At 44.3% G+C, this 18,892-nt stretch overlaps 1 protein-coding gene across 9 annotated transcripts in view; it reads left to right on the forward strand.

Annotated features, from left to right (window-relative positions):
- Positions 1 to 18,892, forward strand: part of LOC139259841 (cytoplasmic dynein 1 intermediate chain 2-like) — a 141,279-nt gene that overhangs the window by 120,497 nt on the left and 1,890 nt on the right. For all 9 annotated transcript variants that reach the window (XM_070875708.1, XM_070875709.1, XM_070875712.1 and 6 more), the window contains 4 exons: positions 2,755 to 2,888; positions 10,943 to 11,087; positions 11,348 to 11,488; positions 11,708 to 11,833. In XM_070875708.1, the coding sequence (XP_070731809.1) occupies positions 2,755 to 2,888; positions 10,943 to 11,087; positions 11,348 to 11,488; positions 11,708 to 11,833 (546 nt within the window). The remainder of the gene's footprint in view (positions 1 to 2,754; positions 2,889 to 10,942; positions 11,088 to 11,347; positions 11,489 to 11,707; positions 11,834 to 18,892) is intronic.

Genomic DNA, 18,892 nt, shown 5'->3' on the forward strand with positions numbered 1-18,892 from the left:
CTATCTCTCCTCTTTCCCCCTGTTCCCCAGGGGTCGGTACTAGGAACACTGCTTTTCTTGATATATATTAATGATTTGGATGCGGGTGTACAGGGCACAATTTCAAAATTTGCAGATGACACAAAACTTGTAAGTATAATGAACAGTGAGGAAGATAATGATAGACTTCAATAGATCATAGACAGGCTGGTGGAATGGGCAGACACGTGGCAGATAAAATTTAATGCAGAAAAGTGCAAAGTGATATATTTTGGTCGAAAGAATGAGGAAAGGAAATATAAACTAAAGGGTACAATCCTAAAGAGGGTGCATGAACAGAGAGGATATATGTGCACAAATCATTGAAGGTGGCAGGGTGGGTTGAGAAAGCGGTTTAAAAAGCTTACGGGATCCTGGGCTTCATGAATAGAGGTCTAGTACAAAAGTGTGGAAATTATGATGAACCTGTATAAAACACTGGTTCAGCCTCAACTGGAGTATTGTGTGCAATTCTGGGCACCACACTTTAGGATGTAAAGGCCTTTGAGAGGATGCTGAAAAGATTTACAAGAATGATTCCAGGGTTGAGGGACTTCATTTATGTGGCTAGACTAGAGAAGCTGGGATTGTCCTCTTTGGAGCAGAGAAGGTTGAGAGGAGATTTGATAGAGGTGTTTAAAATCATGAGGGATCTGGACAGAGTAGATCGAGAGAAACTGTTCCCATTGGAGAAATTATCAAGACCAGAGGACACAGATTTAAGGTGATTGGCAAAAGAACCAAATGCAACATAAGAATTTTTTTTTACATGAGTGATTAGGATCTGGAACGCACTGCCTAATAGGGCGGTGGAGGCAGACCCAATCACTGCTTTCAAAGGGGGGGGGGAAATCAGGCCCCCAAATCTGGCACCAAGCTTATGGTCTATAGGGCTGTAGTGATACCCGCCCTCCTATATGGCTCAGAGATGTGGACCATATACAGTAGACACCTCAAATTGCTGTTGAAATACCACCAATGATGTCTCCGCAAGATCCTGCAAATCCCCTGGGAGGACAGGCGCAGCAAGGTTAGTGTCCTCGATTAAGCCAACATCCCCAACGAGCTCCGTTGGTCGAGCCACATTGTTCGCATGCCTGACACAAGACTCTCAAAACAAGTGCTCTACTCTGAACTCCTACACGGCAAGCGAGCCCCAGGTGGGCAGAGGAAACATTTCAAGGACACCCTCAAAGTCTCTTGATAAAATGCAACATCCCCACCAACACCTGGGAGTTCCTGGCCAAAGACCGCCCTAAGTGAAGGAAGAGCATCTGGGAGGGCGCTGAGCAACTCGAGTCTCGTCGCCGAGAGCATGCAGAAAGCATGCGCAGGCAGCGGCAAACCAGACTCCCCATTCACCCTTTTCTTCAACGACTGACTGTCCCACCTGTGACAGAGGCTGCAATTCCCATATTGGACTGTTCAGTCACCTAAGAACTCACTTTTAGAGTGGAAGCAAGTCTTCTTCGATTTCGAGGGGCTGCCTATGATGATGATGGATAAGTACCTGAAAGAAAAATATTTGCAGAGCTATGGGGAAAGGATGGGGGAGTGGGACTAGCTGAGGTGCTCTTGCAGAGAGCCAGTATGGGCTCAACTGGCTGAATGACCTTCCGTGCTGTAACCATTCTATGATTCTACACCTCTCTCCTCCTTTAAAATGCTCCTTAAAACCTACCTCTTGGTCACCTATCCTAACATCTTTTTTTGTGGCTTGATTTCGAGGGGGCTCGATTTTGCAGGCTCGAAGGACCGAATGGCCTACTCCTGCACCTACTTTCTATGTTTCTAAGTTCAGTATTAGTAGAGTTCAATGGAATAGCTAGTAGGACCAGAAGCATAGATCCTGCTAGCTAATGATGAAGCAGCTTTGATAATGGCCATTTAGAAGTCTGTGGTCCAGACTACTTGACCTATATAAATATAATTTTTCTTTTATGTTAGTTAATAAAGTCCACTTTAACTTCTATATCAAATGTGCTGAGATCTCATTTGAAATAGAGTGGGGACAGAGAAATGCAGAGGCCAGATCCAGGGTACAAGCTGGCAGGGAGACAAGTGAGAAGTACACAATTGAGACTGTATGTGGGCATTGAGCCCAGTCCACTCTGGGCTGAGTATATAGGGATCTTGCCCCTCCACTTGAGTGCTCTAGCTCTAATTATGTTTACAAGCAGGGCTTGAAATTAATCCATTTTGCTTAGCACTGCAAAATGACATTTTAAAATTTGAAAGCAACTTTATGAAATGTTCTTTTGGTGCTCTGGCTGCCAGATATGGCCTACACCCACACCATCAATGCTCTGGCTGTGCACATGACCTTCAGTATTCTATTTCCCCACCCCCTACCTCATATCTTGTCTCTATTTAAAACTGAGATGAGGAATTTCTTCTGAGGGTTGTAAATCTGCGGAATTCGCTGCCTCAGAGAGCTGTGGAAGCTGGGTCATTGAATAAATTTAAGACAGAGATAGGCAGTTTCTTAGCCGATAAGGGATTATGGGGAGCGGATGAGGATGTGGACCTGAATCCATGATCCTATCAAATGGTGGAGCAGGCTCGAGGGGCTGTATGGCCCACTTCTGCTCCTATTTCTTATGTTCTTATGTTCTATAACATCTTAGAGCACAGTAACAATACAGGTATTTTACATTTTCGCTTTGATTAACAAATATTATAATATACTACATTAGCAAATAAGGATGTTCAGTTTGGAAATTTTGTTTTATACAGGATAGCATGGAGTTGATGCACAAGCAGTCTAAAGCTGTAGCTGTTACTTGCATGTCCTTCCCATTGGGTGATGTCAACAATTTTGTGGTTGGTAGTGAGGAAGGCTCTATATACACAGCATGTCGCCATGGAAGGTAAGGCAGAAAATAGTTAAAATGCTTGATTTTGTTGTGTTTAATTATTTCTCCATACAATTGCACTGTGCATCCTGCTAATAAAATGGGAAACAGGTCAATACTGACTTTTATAAAGATTCTGTGTTAGGAATTTTGAATACAAACCTATTGGAAGCACCAGATATTCTACTAGGATTTTATGAATTTTGGATTTGGACAGTAAAAGTATGTGTAAAAACTTTTATGACAGTTTATATTATTGTCTAATTCTTCTTTTCCCCCCTCTTCCCATCTATTGGGAGAAGGAATAAGGTCTACACTCAAAAGATTTAAGGCAGATTATGTAATTAGAAAGTAGAAATTTCCCTGTAGGATTACTTGGTAGTCTTAGTCCCTGCTGTTTTCAGTCATTTTTTTCATCCAAAACCAGTAAACAATGTGTGGAATTTCTGTGACTCTTCCTTTATTTCATGTTTTAAGTCTTTTTGTTCATCTGCATCTTGAAGAAATCTTTTTTTTTCACCTTTTCTGAAATGAAATCTGAGTTAGGTCCTCTTATGTGGCATTTCCATTGCACCTGAGTAAAACTGAAGTCAATGGGGGATCAAGGGGTAACTAGTGGCTGGACTCATACGTAGCACAAAGGAAGATGGTTGTGGTTAATGAAGGCCAATCATCTCAACCCCAGAACATCTCTGCAGGAGTTCCTCAGGCATCCTAGGCAACTATCTTCAGCTGCTTCATCAATGATCTTCCCTCCATCATAAGGTCAGAAGTGGGCTGTTCACTGATGAATGCGCAGTGTTCTGTTCCATTCACAATTCCTTAGCTAATGAAGCCGCCCTTGCCCGCATGCAGCAAAACCTGGACAACATCCAGGCTTGAGCTGATTGGTGGAGCGAATGTTACTTGACACAAGTGGCAGGCAATGACCACCTGTAACAAAATAGAGTCTAATCACCTGACCAATGGTAATACCCCACCATCACCATCCTGAAACATTGACCAGAAACCGAACTGGACCAGCCACATAAATGCCGTGGCTGGGCATCCTGAGGCGAGTGACTTATCTCCTGACTTCCCAAAGCTTCTCCATCACCTACAAGGCACAAGTCCGGAGTATCATGGAATACGCTCCACTTGCCGAGATGGGTGCAACACAACTAGCAAAGCTCAATCTAGGACAAAGCAGTCCATCGATTACTTTAAACATCCGCTCCATCCACCATGGGTGCTACAGCGTGTACTATCTACAGGATGCACTGCAGCAACTTGCCAAGGCTTTTTTGACAGCATCTTCCAAACCTGTGTCCTCTACCACCTAGAAGGACAAGGGCAGAAGTCGCATGGGAACATCATCACCTCCAAGTTCCCCATAAAATCACACATCGAATTATATCGAGTGTACAGCACAGAAACATGCCCTTTGGCCCAATTGGTCTATGTCAATGTTTCTGCTCCACAGGAGCCTCCTCCTACTCTGCTTCATCTAACCTTATCAACATATCCTTTTATTCCTCTCTCCCTCATGTGCATATCTAGGCCCCAAGTTTCCACACGCTACAAAATGGGCGCTTGAAAAAAAACGCGCGATTCTGGAGCGCCCTGCAGCTCCATGGCAGCTTGGCGCGGCGCCCAGGGGGCGGAGCCTACCACTCGCGCCGATTTTGTAAGTGGGAGGGGGCGGGTACCATTTAAATTAGTTTTTTCCGTGCCGGCCACGCTGCGCATGCACGTTGGAGTGTTCGCGCACTGTGAAGGAAACATTGCCACTCGGCCATTTTTGTAGTTCTTTGTAGCTGTTTAATTTTTGAACATTTTTTAATAATAGCACATTGCCCTTCCATGATCAGCACTGAGGCTTCTTGCAGCAGTGAGAAGGCTGCAGGAAGCCTCAGAAGTTGAGGCAGCCGTTTCCCGACGGCCTTTTCCCCCCCCCCTCCCCGCCGTCGGGAATGGCTGCCTCAACTTCTGAGGCGTCCTGCAGCCTTCTCACTGCCTCTTCTCCCCCCCCCTCCCTGCCGTCGGGAACGGCTGCCTTCTCCTCCCTGCCTCCCCCCCCCTGCCTCCCCCCCCCTGCCGTCGGTCGGGCCCTCCCTCCCGTTCGCGGGAACGACGCCACACCGCTGAGCTGACTTTAAGGCTTCCACCTCAAGTGGAAGGCTGCACAAATGCCTGCTTACTGCCTGCCCCTCCCTCCCTCCCGTTCGCAGGAACGACGCCACACCGCTGAGCTGCCTGAAGCACTTTCACACAGGTAGGAAGATGGTTTATTTAATCTTTTCTTTGCTTATAAATGTTTATTCAGGTTGGATTTATTTGTATAATATTTGTATAAGTATAAATAAGGATTTATTGTAGAATTTAATGACTTCCCTCCCCCCCCCACCTCGTTCTGGACGCCTAATTTGTAACCTGCGCCTGATTTTTTAATGTGTAGACAAGGTTTTTTCAATTCTACAAAAATCTTCACTTGCTCCATTCTAAGTTAGTTTGGAGTATGTTTTCACTGTGGAAACTTTGAAATCGGGCGTCAGTGGCCGGACACGCCCCCTTTTGAAGAAAAAATTCTGTTCCAAAGTGAAACTGTTCTAACTGACTAGAACTGCAGAAAATAAAATGTGGAGAATTGCGATTTCTAAGATAGTCCGTTCTCCACCAGTTGCTCCTAAAAATCAGGAGCAAATCATGTGGAAACTTGGGGCCCTAGCTTCCCCTTAAATGCATCTATGCTATTTGCCTCAACTGCTCCTTGTGGTAATGTGTTCCACATTTATGCCACTCTTTGGGTAAAAAAAAGTTTCTCATTAATTCCCTATTGGATTTATTAGTGACTATCTTATATTTATGACTCTAGTTTTGGATTCCCCCACAAGTGGAAACATTTTCTCTATGTCTACCTCATCAATGATAACAACAATGTGCATTTATATAGCACCTTTAACGTAATAAAATGGCCCGAGCTACTTTACAGGAACATTAACAGTATTTGATACGGAGCCACATAAGGAGATACAAGGATAGATGACCAAAAGCTTGGTCAAAGAGGTAGGTTTTAAGGAGTAGAGAGGTAGAAAGGCATATAGGTTTAGGGAGGAAATTTCAGCACTTAGGGCCTAGGCGGCTGAAGGCATGGTCACCAATGGTGGATCGATTAAAATTGGGGATGCACAAGAGGGCGAAATCAAAACCTTTCATTATCATAAAGACCTCTATCAGGTCACTCCTCAGCCTTCTCTTTTCTAGAAAAAAAGAGCCCAGCCTGTTGTTCAGTCTTTCCTGATAAGTATATCCTCTCAGTTCCGGTATCATCCTTGTGAATCTTTTTTGCACCTTCTCCAATGCCTTTATATCCTTTTTATAATATGGAGACCAGAACTGTGCACCGTACTCCCAAGTGTGGTCTAACCAAGGAGTGATGCAAGTTTAACACAACGGGCCCAAGTTTCGAGCCGCGCCGAGAACGGCGCAGTCCCGACCTGGACGCCCGTTTTTCACGCCACAAAGTGCGCCTAAAAAAAACCTCCGTATTCTCCACCTCCCTGCAGGTCCTCTGGCGGTCGGCGCAGCGCAGCAGGAGCTGTAGGGGGCGGAGCCAGGTCCCTGAGCTGAAAACAGTGCCGAGACCTCTGCACATGCGCGCTACAGTGGGCATGCAAGTGCAGTAGCTCCAGGCGCCCGAAACTGTGTGGGCCGAATAGCATCACTGGGGCTGCGTGAATAAGGCTCCTCCCACGGCCAGCTCCTGCTTCCTCCCGACCCGACTCGACTCCCGCTTCCCGCCCCCCCGCACCGGACCCGACACCCGCTCCCCCCCTCCCCCCCGACCCGAACCGAACTCCCTCCCACCACCACCCCCGACCCGACCCAACGCCACTTACCTGTAAATCTGGTGCTGGGGACGGGCCCTGCCCGAAGTCTCAGGCCCGGCCCGTTCAGCCTCCCTCCCCCTTCTCCCCCCCCCCCCCCCCACCCAATCTCCTTTCCCTCCCCCCCCCACCCACCCAATCTCCTTTCCCTCCCCCCCCACCCACCCAATCTCCTTTCCCTCCCCCCCACCCACCCAATCTCCTTTCCCTCCCCCCCCACCCACCCACCCACCCAATCTCCTTTCCCTCCCCCCCCACCCACCCACCCACCCAATCTCCTTTCCCTCCCCCCCCACCCACCCACCCACCCAATCTCCTTTCTCTCCCCCCCCCCCCCACCTCTCCCCCCCCACCCACCCAATCTCCCCCCCCACCCTCCCCCCCCACCCACCCAATCTCCCCCCCCACCCACCCACCCAATCTCCTTTCCCTCCCCCCCCACCCACCCACCCACCCACCCACCCAATCTCCTTTCCCTCCCCCCCACCCAATCTCCTTTCCCTCCCCCCCACCCAATCTCCTTTCCCTCCCCCCCACCCAATCTCCTTTCCCTCCCCCCCACCCAATCTCCTTTCCCTCCCCCCCACCCAATCTCCTTTCCCTCCCCCCCACCCAATCTCCTTTCCCTCCCTCCCACCCAATCTCCTTTCCCTCCCCCCCCCCCATCTCCTTCTCCCCCCCACCCCATCTCCTTCTCCCCCCCACCCCATCTCCTCCTTCCCCCCCCCACCCCAAATCTCCTCCTCCTCCTCCCCCCCCCCACAATCTTCGCCTCCCCCCCTCTATCTCCGCCTCCCCCCCCCCCCAATCTCCTTCTCCTTCTCCTCCCCCTCCCCTCGCTGTCAGAAACACAGACACTTACAGATAGAGAATGAGAGACACACAGACAGACAGAGATAGAGACACTGACAAAGACACACTGAGGGGGGCATCCCAGCATGCTGTTGGTAAGTAGAAAATGTTTTATTTATTGATTTAAAAAAATATATATAAATTTTTTTTGATTGATTTATTGGTTGATTTATTGATGTATTTATCATTTATTATTGATGATGGCTCTTTATTTGTAAAACTGAAGTGTTTAATGTTTGTAAACTTCCCTTTAAACACCCCCCCCACCACCATTTCCCTACGCCTGATTTTCTAAAGTGTAGACAAGGTTTTTTCGAGCGTACAAAAATCTTCACTTACTCCATTCTAAGTTAGTTTGGAGTAAGTTTTCACTCACGAAACTTTGAAATCAGGCGGAAGTGGCCGGACACGCCCCCTTTTGGAAAAAAATTCTGTTCCAAAGTGAAACTGTTCTAACTGACTAGAACTGCAGCAAACTAAATGACGAGAATTCCGATTTCTAACGAGAACTCCGTTCTACACCAGTTGCTCCTAAAAATCAGGAGCAAATCATGTGGAAACTTGGGGCCAATGTCTCTGCTTTTCAATTCTGTCCCTCCAGAAATGAATCCCAGTGCTCGGTTTGCTTTTTTTTTTTAAATGGCCATATTAACGTGCATCTCTACTTTGTGATTTGTGTATCTGTACTCCTAGATCCCTTTGCTCCTCTACCAAATCCAGACTCTGATCCAAGCAGCGTGTGGTCTCATTATTCATCCTACCAAAATGCACCACCTCACACTTATCCATGTTGAAATTAATTTGCCAATTACATACCCTTTCTGCAAATGTATTAATGTCGCTCTGTATTTTGTTGTATTCTTCCTTTGTATTAACTTTACCTCCGCAAATTTTGAAATTGTGCTTCTGATTACCGAGTCCAAATCGTTTATGTAAATGATGAACAGTGGTCCCAGCACCGATCCCTGTGGAACACTATTTCCCACCTTTTGTCAGTCTGAGTAACTATCCTTAACCCTGCTCTTTTTTGTTTTGTAGCCAGCTTGCTATTGATTCTGCTACCTGCCCCTAGACTTCACACACTCTGACCGTAGTCCTGAGTCTGCTATTTGGTTCCTTATTAACGGCCTTTTGAAAATCCAAGTATATTGCATCTACTACATTACACTTGTCTACTCTTTGTTATTTCAAAGAACTCAATAAGGGTGGTCAAGCATGACCTTCCCTTTTGGAATCTGTGCTGACTAATCTTTATTATATTTTCAGTTTCTAGATGTTTTTCTATTACATTTTGAGTAAGGATTCCATTATCTTTCCTATCACTGACGTTAAGCTAATTGGTCTATAATTCCCTCGATTTGTTCTATCTCCCTGGGTAAACATATTAACATTCGCTGTCCGCCAGTCCAATGGCACTATTCCCTTTTCTAATGAATTGTTACATATATGTAACAGTGCCTCTGCTATCTTTTCCCTAACTTTTTTTAATATGCATGGATGCAATTCATCCGGACCAGGCGTTTTTTCCCCTCTAAGTTTGATTCGTTTATCAATTATCTCTCTCCTTTCAATCTTAAATTTATTTATCTTTTTTGATCTCTTCTTCTAAGGTCATGCCTACTTTTGTTAGTTTCCCTGGTAAATAGAGACAAAGCAACTATTCAGTATTTCTGCCATTTTGCTGTCATTACCTGTGAGTTTATCTTCTGCATCCTTTAGTGGCCCTATCCCTATTTTTCTTGCATTATTTATGTGTCTGTAGAATAATTTATTTCTTTTATATTCCTTGATAATTTAATTTTGTAGTTCCTTTTTGTGTTCCTAATTGTTTTTTTGACTTTTTCCTCACCTCTTCATCTTCCTTTTGTGATCCGCTCCTTTAATGTCTATGTACTTAAGTGTATATCTTTTTCTTTAGTTTCCATTTTACCCAGTGGCAAAGATATTTCATGTAATTTTGAAGTATACAACAAATTACGTGTGATTTTTGTACAATCTTTAGACTGAAATGCATGTTTACAATACAATAGTAAGGACAATATGTTGCATAAGCTTGCCCAATTAGAATCATAGAATCTTACAGCACAGAAGCAGGCCATTTGGCCCAACATGCCTGTGCCGACTCTTTGAAAGAGGGGGTGTCCAATTTAGACCCACACCCCAGCTTTTTCCTCATAATACTGCAAATTAGTCCTCTTCAAGGGCATGCCTAGTTGCCTTTAAAAATTCCTAAGGAATTTGATTCCACCACCCTTTCAGGTAATGAGTTTCAGATCTTAACAACCCTCTGTGTGAAGAAATTTCTCCTCTTTTTTTCCCTCTAGTTCTTTTACCAATGATTTTAAATCTATGATCTCTGGTTATCGACCCACTTGTAAGAGGAAATAGTTTCTCCCTACTTGCTCATAATTTTGAATATCTCTTGAGTCTCCCCTTAACCTTCTCTGCTCTGAGGAGAATAATCTCAGCTTCTCCAATCTCTTCACATCCCTGGTATCATCCTGGTAAACCTCCTCTGTACCCTCTCCAGCACTTTGGTAAAGTGTGGTGCCCCGATTTGTACACAATACTTTGGATGAGACCTAACCAGTGATGTGTAAATTTTGGGTCGCGTGCCTGATCATCCCAAAAGTGGCACAGCTATCAAATTGAAAGCCGGTGACTTCTAACTGTAGGCCACCTGTCTGAAAAAGGCATTAGGCACCCTGCATATGCAAGTTGGGGTCCTAATGCCTGTTGTAGGACCTGAATCAAAATTGGTCAGCAAGTGAACGGAGTTGTGCCATACATGCTCTGCGCAGTTATTCTGGGTCTTGGCAGTCGAACCAGCAGTCCAAAAAGAGCTCCTCTTGGTTCTACAAAAATACGGATGCCGCTGTCAGCCTGTGCTCCTCTGCACCCCCAGGGTCTACTTATGGGCTGGCTTAGTGTTGGAACCAGCCAAAATTCCTAAGGTACCAATCAGCAAGCTGTCCAAAACAGGATACCCAATTGACATTCGCAACTTGCCAGTTCAATGCAAATAAAGCTTGAGGCCCAATTTTGCTCAGGCCAACATCTTCAGGCACTACCACCTTCCTTTTTGCAGTACTGCTTGAAGATTAATTTAGCATCAATAGAAAGGGTTTTTTTTTTAAAGCAATTGTTTTCCAGTTGTGCCTTTTTGGATTCATGTATCATATTGAGTGGATGTTTTAAATTCAGCCATTTTCTCCTCTCCATAAGACAACATAAAGGTTGAGGTTTCTCACTTGTCTGAACAAAGGGCATTTTTCTTTTATATTCATTTGTTAAAATAAACTGTGCACTTTTGTTAACAGTAATTTACATAATCAACATTGTTTGTTGCAGCAAAGCTGGAATTAGTGAAATTTTTGATGGTCATCAAGGACCAATCACAGGTATCCATTATCACACTGCAGCCGGACCAGCTGACTTCTCTCATCTTTTTGTCACCTCCTCCTTTGATTGGACAGTCAAACTATGGACAACTAAGGTAGGCTGGTTAACCGGTATTACTGTATTGCACCACCACATTCAACTTGCAGTACTTTTCATTGGCACATGGTGGTGCTAGGGACAATGTACAAATTAAGAGTGATACAGAATATAAATTTTATATTGGCAGTCTAAATATATTTTACAATATGACCCTATTCTGCATGACAAAACCGTTAATGGAATTTTATATAGTTTGCTTTATTTAAAAAAAAAACTAATTTTAATCCCTTGAAGTTATATAATATTTTTTTCCAGAATAACAAGCCACTGTACTCCTTTGAAGACAATGCCGATTATGTTTATGATGTTATGTGGTCGCCCACCCATCCTGCCCTGTTTGCTTGTGTTGATGGAATGGGAAGGCTCGATTTGTGGAATCTCAACAATGACACTGAAGTAAGCAGAATTAGGTGAAAGTGTAATACCGAGTAGTTTGTACCATCAATGCCATTGTTAGGGCAATTATATAAATGTAGTTTCAGATCCAATATTGCAAACTTCAGAAAAAATAGTTATTCTGAAATTAAAGCAATTTTTCCTCATGTAATTTCCTTGCGAGATTATCAGAATCCTTGGCAAATATTTCAAATTTGTTTTTCTAAACTTCTTATCTAGGTGCCGACTGCAAGCATTACTGTTGACAGTAATCCTGCACTGAATCGAGTGAAATGGACTCAGACTGGAAGGGAAATAGCTGTAGGCGATTCAGAAGGGCAGATACTGATTTACGATGTAGGAGAGGTGAGTGTTGCATTGTACATATAGCAGAGCAGTTTGGATTTTGGCGGGAAAGGATAAAAACATTTGACTTTCGAGCACTGCAGGTATAAGATTCTGCCCTTCCCAGTGCAACAAGATCGCCCTGGTCAAAGTCACCAACGATATCCTCAGTAACTGTGACCTCTCTGTAGTTTTCAATGTGGTTAATCATGCCATTCACCTTCACTTCCTTTCCTCAGTCGTCCATCTAAATGGGATTTTCCTTACGTTGCTAACTGTCCCAACACAGCCAACCCATCTCCAGCAATAGCTTTTCCTCCAGCTCCCAAATGGAGACCTTTGGAGTTCTGCAAGATTGCTTCCCCTGGCTGAAGTGTCTGGAACTCAGGGGCAGAGTCTCAGGATAAGGGGTAAGCCATTTAAGACACAGATGAGTTGGAATTTATTCACTCAGAGGGTTGTGAATCTTTGGAATTCTCTGTCTCTGAATATCTTCAAGGCTGAAATAGGTGGATTTTTGGAGTCATGGGAAAATCAAGGGATATATGTAGATTGGGCAGGATAGTGGCGTTGAGGTCGATGATCTTATTGAATGGCGGAACAGGCTCAAAGGGCCTACTCCTATGTTCTTATGTTCCATCGCTGGTCATCTCCTGTAGACACATGGTTATCTGTGCTGATAACACATAGCTCGATAGTCCCTTGGCCCTATGATCATCTCACCCTGTCTGATATTGTGAATAAGCTAGAATTTTTCTACAATGGAATATTGTTTTTGGCCTCCGACAATAGCTCTGCATCATTACCTTACCTTCTTCCTGTGAGCTTGCTCAGACTGAACCAGAGTGCACACAACCTGTCTTCTGTTCAATCCAGAAAAGCTTTAAACCCCATATCTTATCCACGACCAAGATTGCTTAATTCTAATTCAGCAATATTGACCGCCTCCACTATTGCCAAAATCTTTATTCATGCCTTTACCACTAGTCTTGGCTTTTTCAGTGCTCTTCTTGCTGACCTCTAGCTTCCATAAATTGCAAATTGTCCAAAATTCCACCTTCTGCATCTTTCCCTGGACTAAGCCCCACTCGCCCCATGATCACCATTCTTGCTGACCAACATTGGCTCCCCATCCCTCAACACATCAAATTTAAAGTCTTCATCTACAAATCCTTTCATGGCCTCTACCTCTGCAACCTTCTACAGCATTATGTTCCTCCCTGCATCCTCTAACTTCGAGCCTGCTGTGCATCTTCCATCAATGTCAGAGCTTGCAGCTGTCTTAAGCCTACCCTTTGGACTTCCCTTCACATAGAAAATAGGTGCAGGAGTAGGCCATTCGGCCCTTCTAGCCTGCACCGCCATTCAATGAGTTCATGGCTGAACATGCAACTTCAGTACCCCATTCCTGCTTTCTCGCCATACCTCTTGTAGTAAGGACTTCATCCAACTCCTTTTTGAATATATTTAGTATTCACCGATCTACCTTCCTTCCTTCCTTCTCAAAATACATTTCTTCAACCAAGCTTTCCTAACTCTTCCAAAAAGGCTCAGTGGCCACTCCTTTTCTCCTCTGTAAATTGTCTTGGGTACATTATGGAGCGATATAAATACAAGCTGTTGAATCAGTCAGGGATTGAAGTTAGTAGTGATGATGCTTTCAAAAACCTTGGTGAGAGTGGATTAGAAATACTGCGGTAATCGTACAAGGGTTGACGATCATCCTTTTTAGATAGTACGACATGAAAAAGGTTGATAATGCTGTTGGGCAGGAAGCAAAAGAGGGAAAGCTGAGGAGTCAGAAGGGGGTTAATGTATCCGCCATTTGTGGTGTATTTGGGCTTTAAGAAGGCATTTGACAAAGTGCCACATAAAAGGTTACTGCACAAGATAAAATTTCACGGGGTTGGGAGTAATATATTAATATAGATAGAGGATTGGCTCACTAACAGAAGAGAGTCGGGATAAATGGTTCATTCTCTGGTTGGCAATCAGTAACTAGTGGGGTGCTGCAGGGATCAGTGCTGGGACCCCAACTATTTACGATCTATATTAACGACTTGGAAGAAGGGACTGAGTGTAATGTAGCTAAGTTTGCTGATACAAAGATGGAGGAAAAGCAATTTGTGAGGAGGACACAAAAAATCTGCAAAAGAACATAGACAGGCAAAGTGAGTGGGCAAACATTTGGCAGATGGAGTATAATGTTGGAAAGTGTGAGGGTGATGCACTTTGGCAGAAAAAAAATCAAAGAACAAGTTATTATTTAAATGGAGAAAGATTGCAAAGTGTTGCAGTACAGCGGGACCTGGGGGTACTTGTGCATGAAACACAAAAGGATAGTATGCAGGTACAGCAAGTGATCAGGAAGGCCAATGGTATCTTGGCCTTTACTGAAAAAGGGATGGAGTATAAAAGCAGGGAAGTCTTGCTACAGCTATACAAAGTTTTGGTGAGGCCGCACCTGGAATACTGCTTGCAGTTTTGGTTTCCATATAGGCAGTTCAGAGAAAATTCACGAGGTTGATTCTGGGGATGAGGGGGTTGACTTATGAGGAAAGGTTGAGTAGGTTGGGCTTCTACTCATTGGAGTTCAGAAAAATGAGACGCGATCTTATCGAAACGTATATTATGAGTGGGCTTGACAAGGTGGATGCAGAGAGGATGTTTCCACTGATGGGGGAGACTAGAACTAGAGGTCAGGATCATAGAATAAGGGGCTATCCATTTAAAAAAAGAGACGAGGAGAAATTTCTTCTGAGGATTGTAAATCTGTGGAATTCGCTGCCTCAGAGAGCTGTGGAAGCTGGGACATTGAATAAATTTAAGACAGAAATAGAGAGTTTCTTAAACGATAAGGGGTTATGGGGAGTGGGCAGGGAAATGGAGCTGAGTCCATGATCAGATCAGCCATGATCTTATTGAATAGCGGAGCAGGTTCGAGGGGCTGTATGGCCTACTCCTGTTCCTAATTTTTATGTTCTTATGTTAACTAGGAGCAGGAGTAGGCCACTTGACCCCTTGAGCCTGCTCCACTTCCCTGCCTGGTCTCCATAACCCTTTATTCCCTTATCGCTCAAAAATCTGTCTATCTCTGCCTTAAATATATTCAATGACCACAACACTCTGGGTCAGAGAGTTCCACAGATTTACAACCCTCTGTGAAGAAATTCTTCCTCATCTGTTTTAAATGGGTGGCCCCTTATTCTGAGACTATGCCGCTTAATTTTAGTTTCCCCCATGAGTGGAAATATATTCTCTGCATCCAACTTGTCGAGCCCCCTCATTATTTTGATTCGATAAGATCACCTCTCATTCTTCTGAACTCCAATGAGTATAAACCCAACCTACCTTCATAAGTCAACCCCCTCATCTCCAGAATCAACCTAGTGAACCTTCTCTGAACAGCCTCCAATGCAAGTATATCTTTCCTTAAATACGGAGACCGAAAACTGCACACAGTACTCCAGGTGTGGCCTCACCAATACCCTGTACAGCTGTAGCAGGACTTCTCTGCTTTTATACTCTATCCCCCTTGCAATAAAGGCCAACATTCCATTTGTCTTCCTGATTACTTTCTGTACGTGCATACTAATTTTGTGTTTCATGCACAAGGAAACCTAGGTCCCTCTGTACTGAAGCACTGCAATTTTTTTCCATTTAAATTATAATCTGCTTTTCTATTTTTTCTGCCAAAGTGGATAACTTCACATTTTCCCACATTATACTCCATCTGCCAAATTTTTGCCCACTCACTTAGCCTGTCTATATCCCTTTGGAGATTTTGTGTGTCCTCACAATTTGCATTCCCACCCATCTTTGTATCATTAGCAAACTTAGCTACATAACACTCGGTCCCTTCATCCAAGTCATTAATATAGATTGTTAATAGTTGAGGCCCTAGCACCGATCCTTGCGACACTCCACTAGTCACTGTTTGCCAACCGGACAATGACCCATTTATCCTGTCTTTCGGTTTTCTGTTAGTCAATCCTCAATCCATGCTAATATATTACCCCCAACCCAGTTAACTTTTATCTTGTGCAGTAACTTTTTATGTGGCACCTTATCGAATGCCTTCTGGAAATCCAAATACACTGGGTCCCCCTTATCCACCCTGCTCGTTACATCCTCGAAGAACTCCAACAAATTTGTCAAACATGATTTCCCTTTCATAAAACCATGCTGGCTCTGCTTGATTGAATTATGCTTTTCCAAATGTCCCGCTACTGCTACTTTAATAATGGACTTGAGCATTTTCCCAACGACAGATGACAGGCTAATCAATCTATAGTTTCCTGCTTTCTGTCTGCCTCCTTTTTTAAATCTGCTTTTCCAATCTGATGGGACCTCCCGAGAATCCAGGGAATTTCAGTAGATTACAACCAATAGATCCACTATCGCTGCAGCCACTTCTTTTAGGATCTTGCAAGCCATCAGGTCCATTATTTTACTAAGTATTACTTATTTAGTGATTGTATTAATTCCCCCCTCCCTATAGCCCCTTGATTGATTTTAGTGTCTTCTACGATAAAGACTAATACAAAATATTTGTTCAAGTCTCTGCCATTTCCCTATTCCCCAGCCTCATCCTCTAGGGGACCATAGAAACATAGAAAATAGGTGCAGGAGTAGGCCATTCGGCCCTTTGAGCCTGCACCACCATTCAATAAGATCATGGTTCATCATTCACCTCAGTACCCCTTTCCTGCTTTCTCTCCATACTCCTTGATCTTTTTAGCTGTAAGGGCCATATCTAACTCCCTCTTGAATTTATCCAATGAACTGGCATCAACAACTCTCTGCGGTAGGGAATTCTACAGGTTCACCACTCGGAGTGAAGAAGTTTCTCCTTATCTCAGTCCTAAATGGCTTACCCCTTATCCTTAGACGATGTCCCCTGGTTCTGAACTTCCCCAACATCGGGAACATTCTTCCTGCATCTAACCTGTCCAGTCCCGTCACAATTTTGTGTGTTTCTATGAGATCCCCTCTCATCCTTCTAAACTCCAGTGAATAAAGGCCCAGTCAATCCTCATGTCAGTCCAGCCAGCCCGGGAATCAGTCTGGTGAACCTTCGCTGCACTCCCTCAATAGCAAGAACGTCCTTCCTCAGATTAGACGACCAAAACTGAACACAATAGTCCAGGTGAGGCCTTACCAAGGCCCTGTACAACTGAAGTAAGAACTCCCTGCTCCTATATTCAAAACCCCTAGCTATGAAGGCCAACATACCATTTACCACCTTCACCGCCTGCTGTACCTGCATGCCAACTTTCAATGACTGATGTACCTCCCCTTTTCCTAATCTGCCGCCATTCAGATAACATTCTGCCTTTGTGTTTTTGCCCCCAAAGTGGATAGCCTCACATTTATCCACATTATACTCCATCTGCCATGCATTTGCCCACTCACTTAACCTGTCCAAGTCACCCTGCAGCCTTTTAGCGTCCTCCTCACACCGCCACCCAGTTTAGTGTCATCTGCAAACTTGGAGATATGACACTCAATTGCTTCATCTAAATCATTAATGTATATTGTAAATAGCTGGGGAGCCAGCACTGAGCCCTACAGTACCCACTAGTCACTACCTGCCATTCTGAAAAGGACCTGTTTATCCTAAATCTCTGCTTCCTGTCTGCGAACCAGTTCTCTATTTACCCCCAATACCATGTACTTTAATTTTGCACACCAATCTCATGTGGGACCTTGTCAAAAGCCCTTTTGAAAGTCCAAATACACCATATCCACTGGTTCTCCCTTGACCACTCTACTCGTTACATCCTCAACAAATTCCAGAAGATTTGTCAAGCATGATTTCCCTTTCATAAATCCATGTTGACTTGGACCGATCCTCTCACTGCTTTCCAAATGTGCTGTTATTTCATCTTTAATAATTGATTCCAACATTTTCCCCACTGTCAGGCTAACTGGTCTATAATTACCCGTTTTCTTTCTCCCTCCTTTTTTAAAAAGTGGTGTTACATTAGCTTACCCTCCAGTCCATAGGAACTGATCCAGAGCTGATAGACTGTTGGAAAATGATCACCAACATTTACTTTAGCCACTCTTTTCCTTTTTATGTACGTAGAAACTCTTACTATCTGTTTTTATATTTCGTGCTGGTTTACTTTCATAATCTATCCTCCCCCTCATTATTTTTTTAGTCGTACTTTGCTGGCTAAAGTTTCCCAATCCTCTAGCCACATTATATGCCCTTGTTTTCAATTTGATACCATCCCTTATTTCCTTAGTTAGCCACGGATGGTTATACTTCTCTTACAGCCTTTCCTTCTCATGAAGTATCTCATCAACCGTCCCACTCTTTGGGCCCAAGTTTCCACATGATTTGCGCCTGATTTTTAGGAGCAACTGGAGGAGAACGGACTATCTTAGAAATCGCAATTCTCCACATTTTTTTTTTCTGCAGTTCTAGTCAGGTAGAACAGCTCCACTTTGGAACAGAATTTTTTCTTCAAAAGGGGGCGTGTCCGGCCACTGACGCCTGATTTCAAAGTTTCCACAGTGAAAACGTACTCCAAACTAACTTAGAATGGAGCAAGAGAAGATTTTTGAAGAACTAAAAAACCTGTTCTACACATTAAAAAAATCAGGCGCAGGTTACAAATTAGGCGTCCGGGACGGGGGGGGGGGGGGGGGGGGGAAGGGGAAGGGAAGTCATTAAATTCTATAATAAATCCTTATTTATACTTATACAAATATTATACAAATAAATCCAACCTGAATAAACATTTATAAGCAAAAAAATTAAATAAACCATCTTCCTACCTGTGTGAAAGTGCTTCAGGCAGGCCTTTCGGGACCGAAGGCTGAACGTGCCAGCCCGAGACTTCGGGCAGGGCCCGTCCCCAGCACCAGATTTACAGGTAGGTGGCGTTGGGTCGGGTCGGGGAGGTTCGGTTTGGGGAGGTCAGGTTGGATCCAGGGCCGGGGGGGAGCGGGGGGGGGGGCGGCGGAGCGGGAGTCGGGTCGGGTCCAGTCGGCGGGGGGGCGCATTTGGATGGGGTGGACAGAGGAGGTAGGCGGCAATGGTTTGAGCAGAGCTTATGAGATAACTAG

This window comes from Pristiophorus japonicus, chromosome 3 (genome assembly GCF_044704955.1).
Source record: "Pristiophorus japonicus isolate sPriJap1 chromosome 3, sPriJap1.hap1, whole genome shotgun sequence".
Lineage (NCBI taxonomy): Eukaryota > Metazoa > Chordata > Chondrichthyes > Pristiophoridae > Pristiophorus > Pristiophorus japonicus.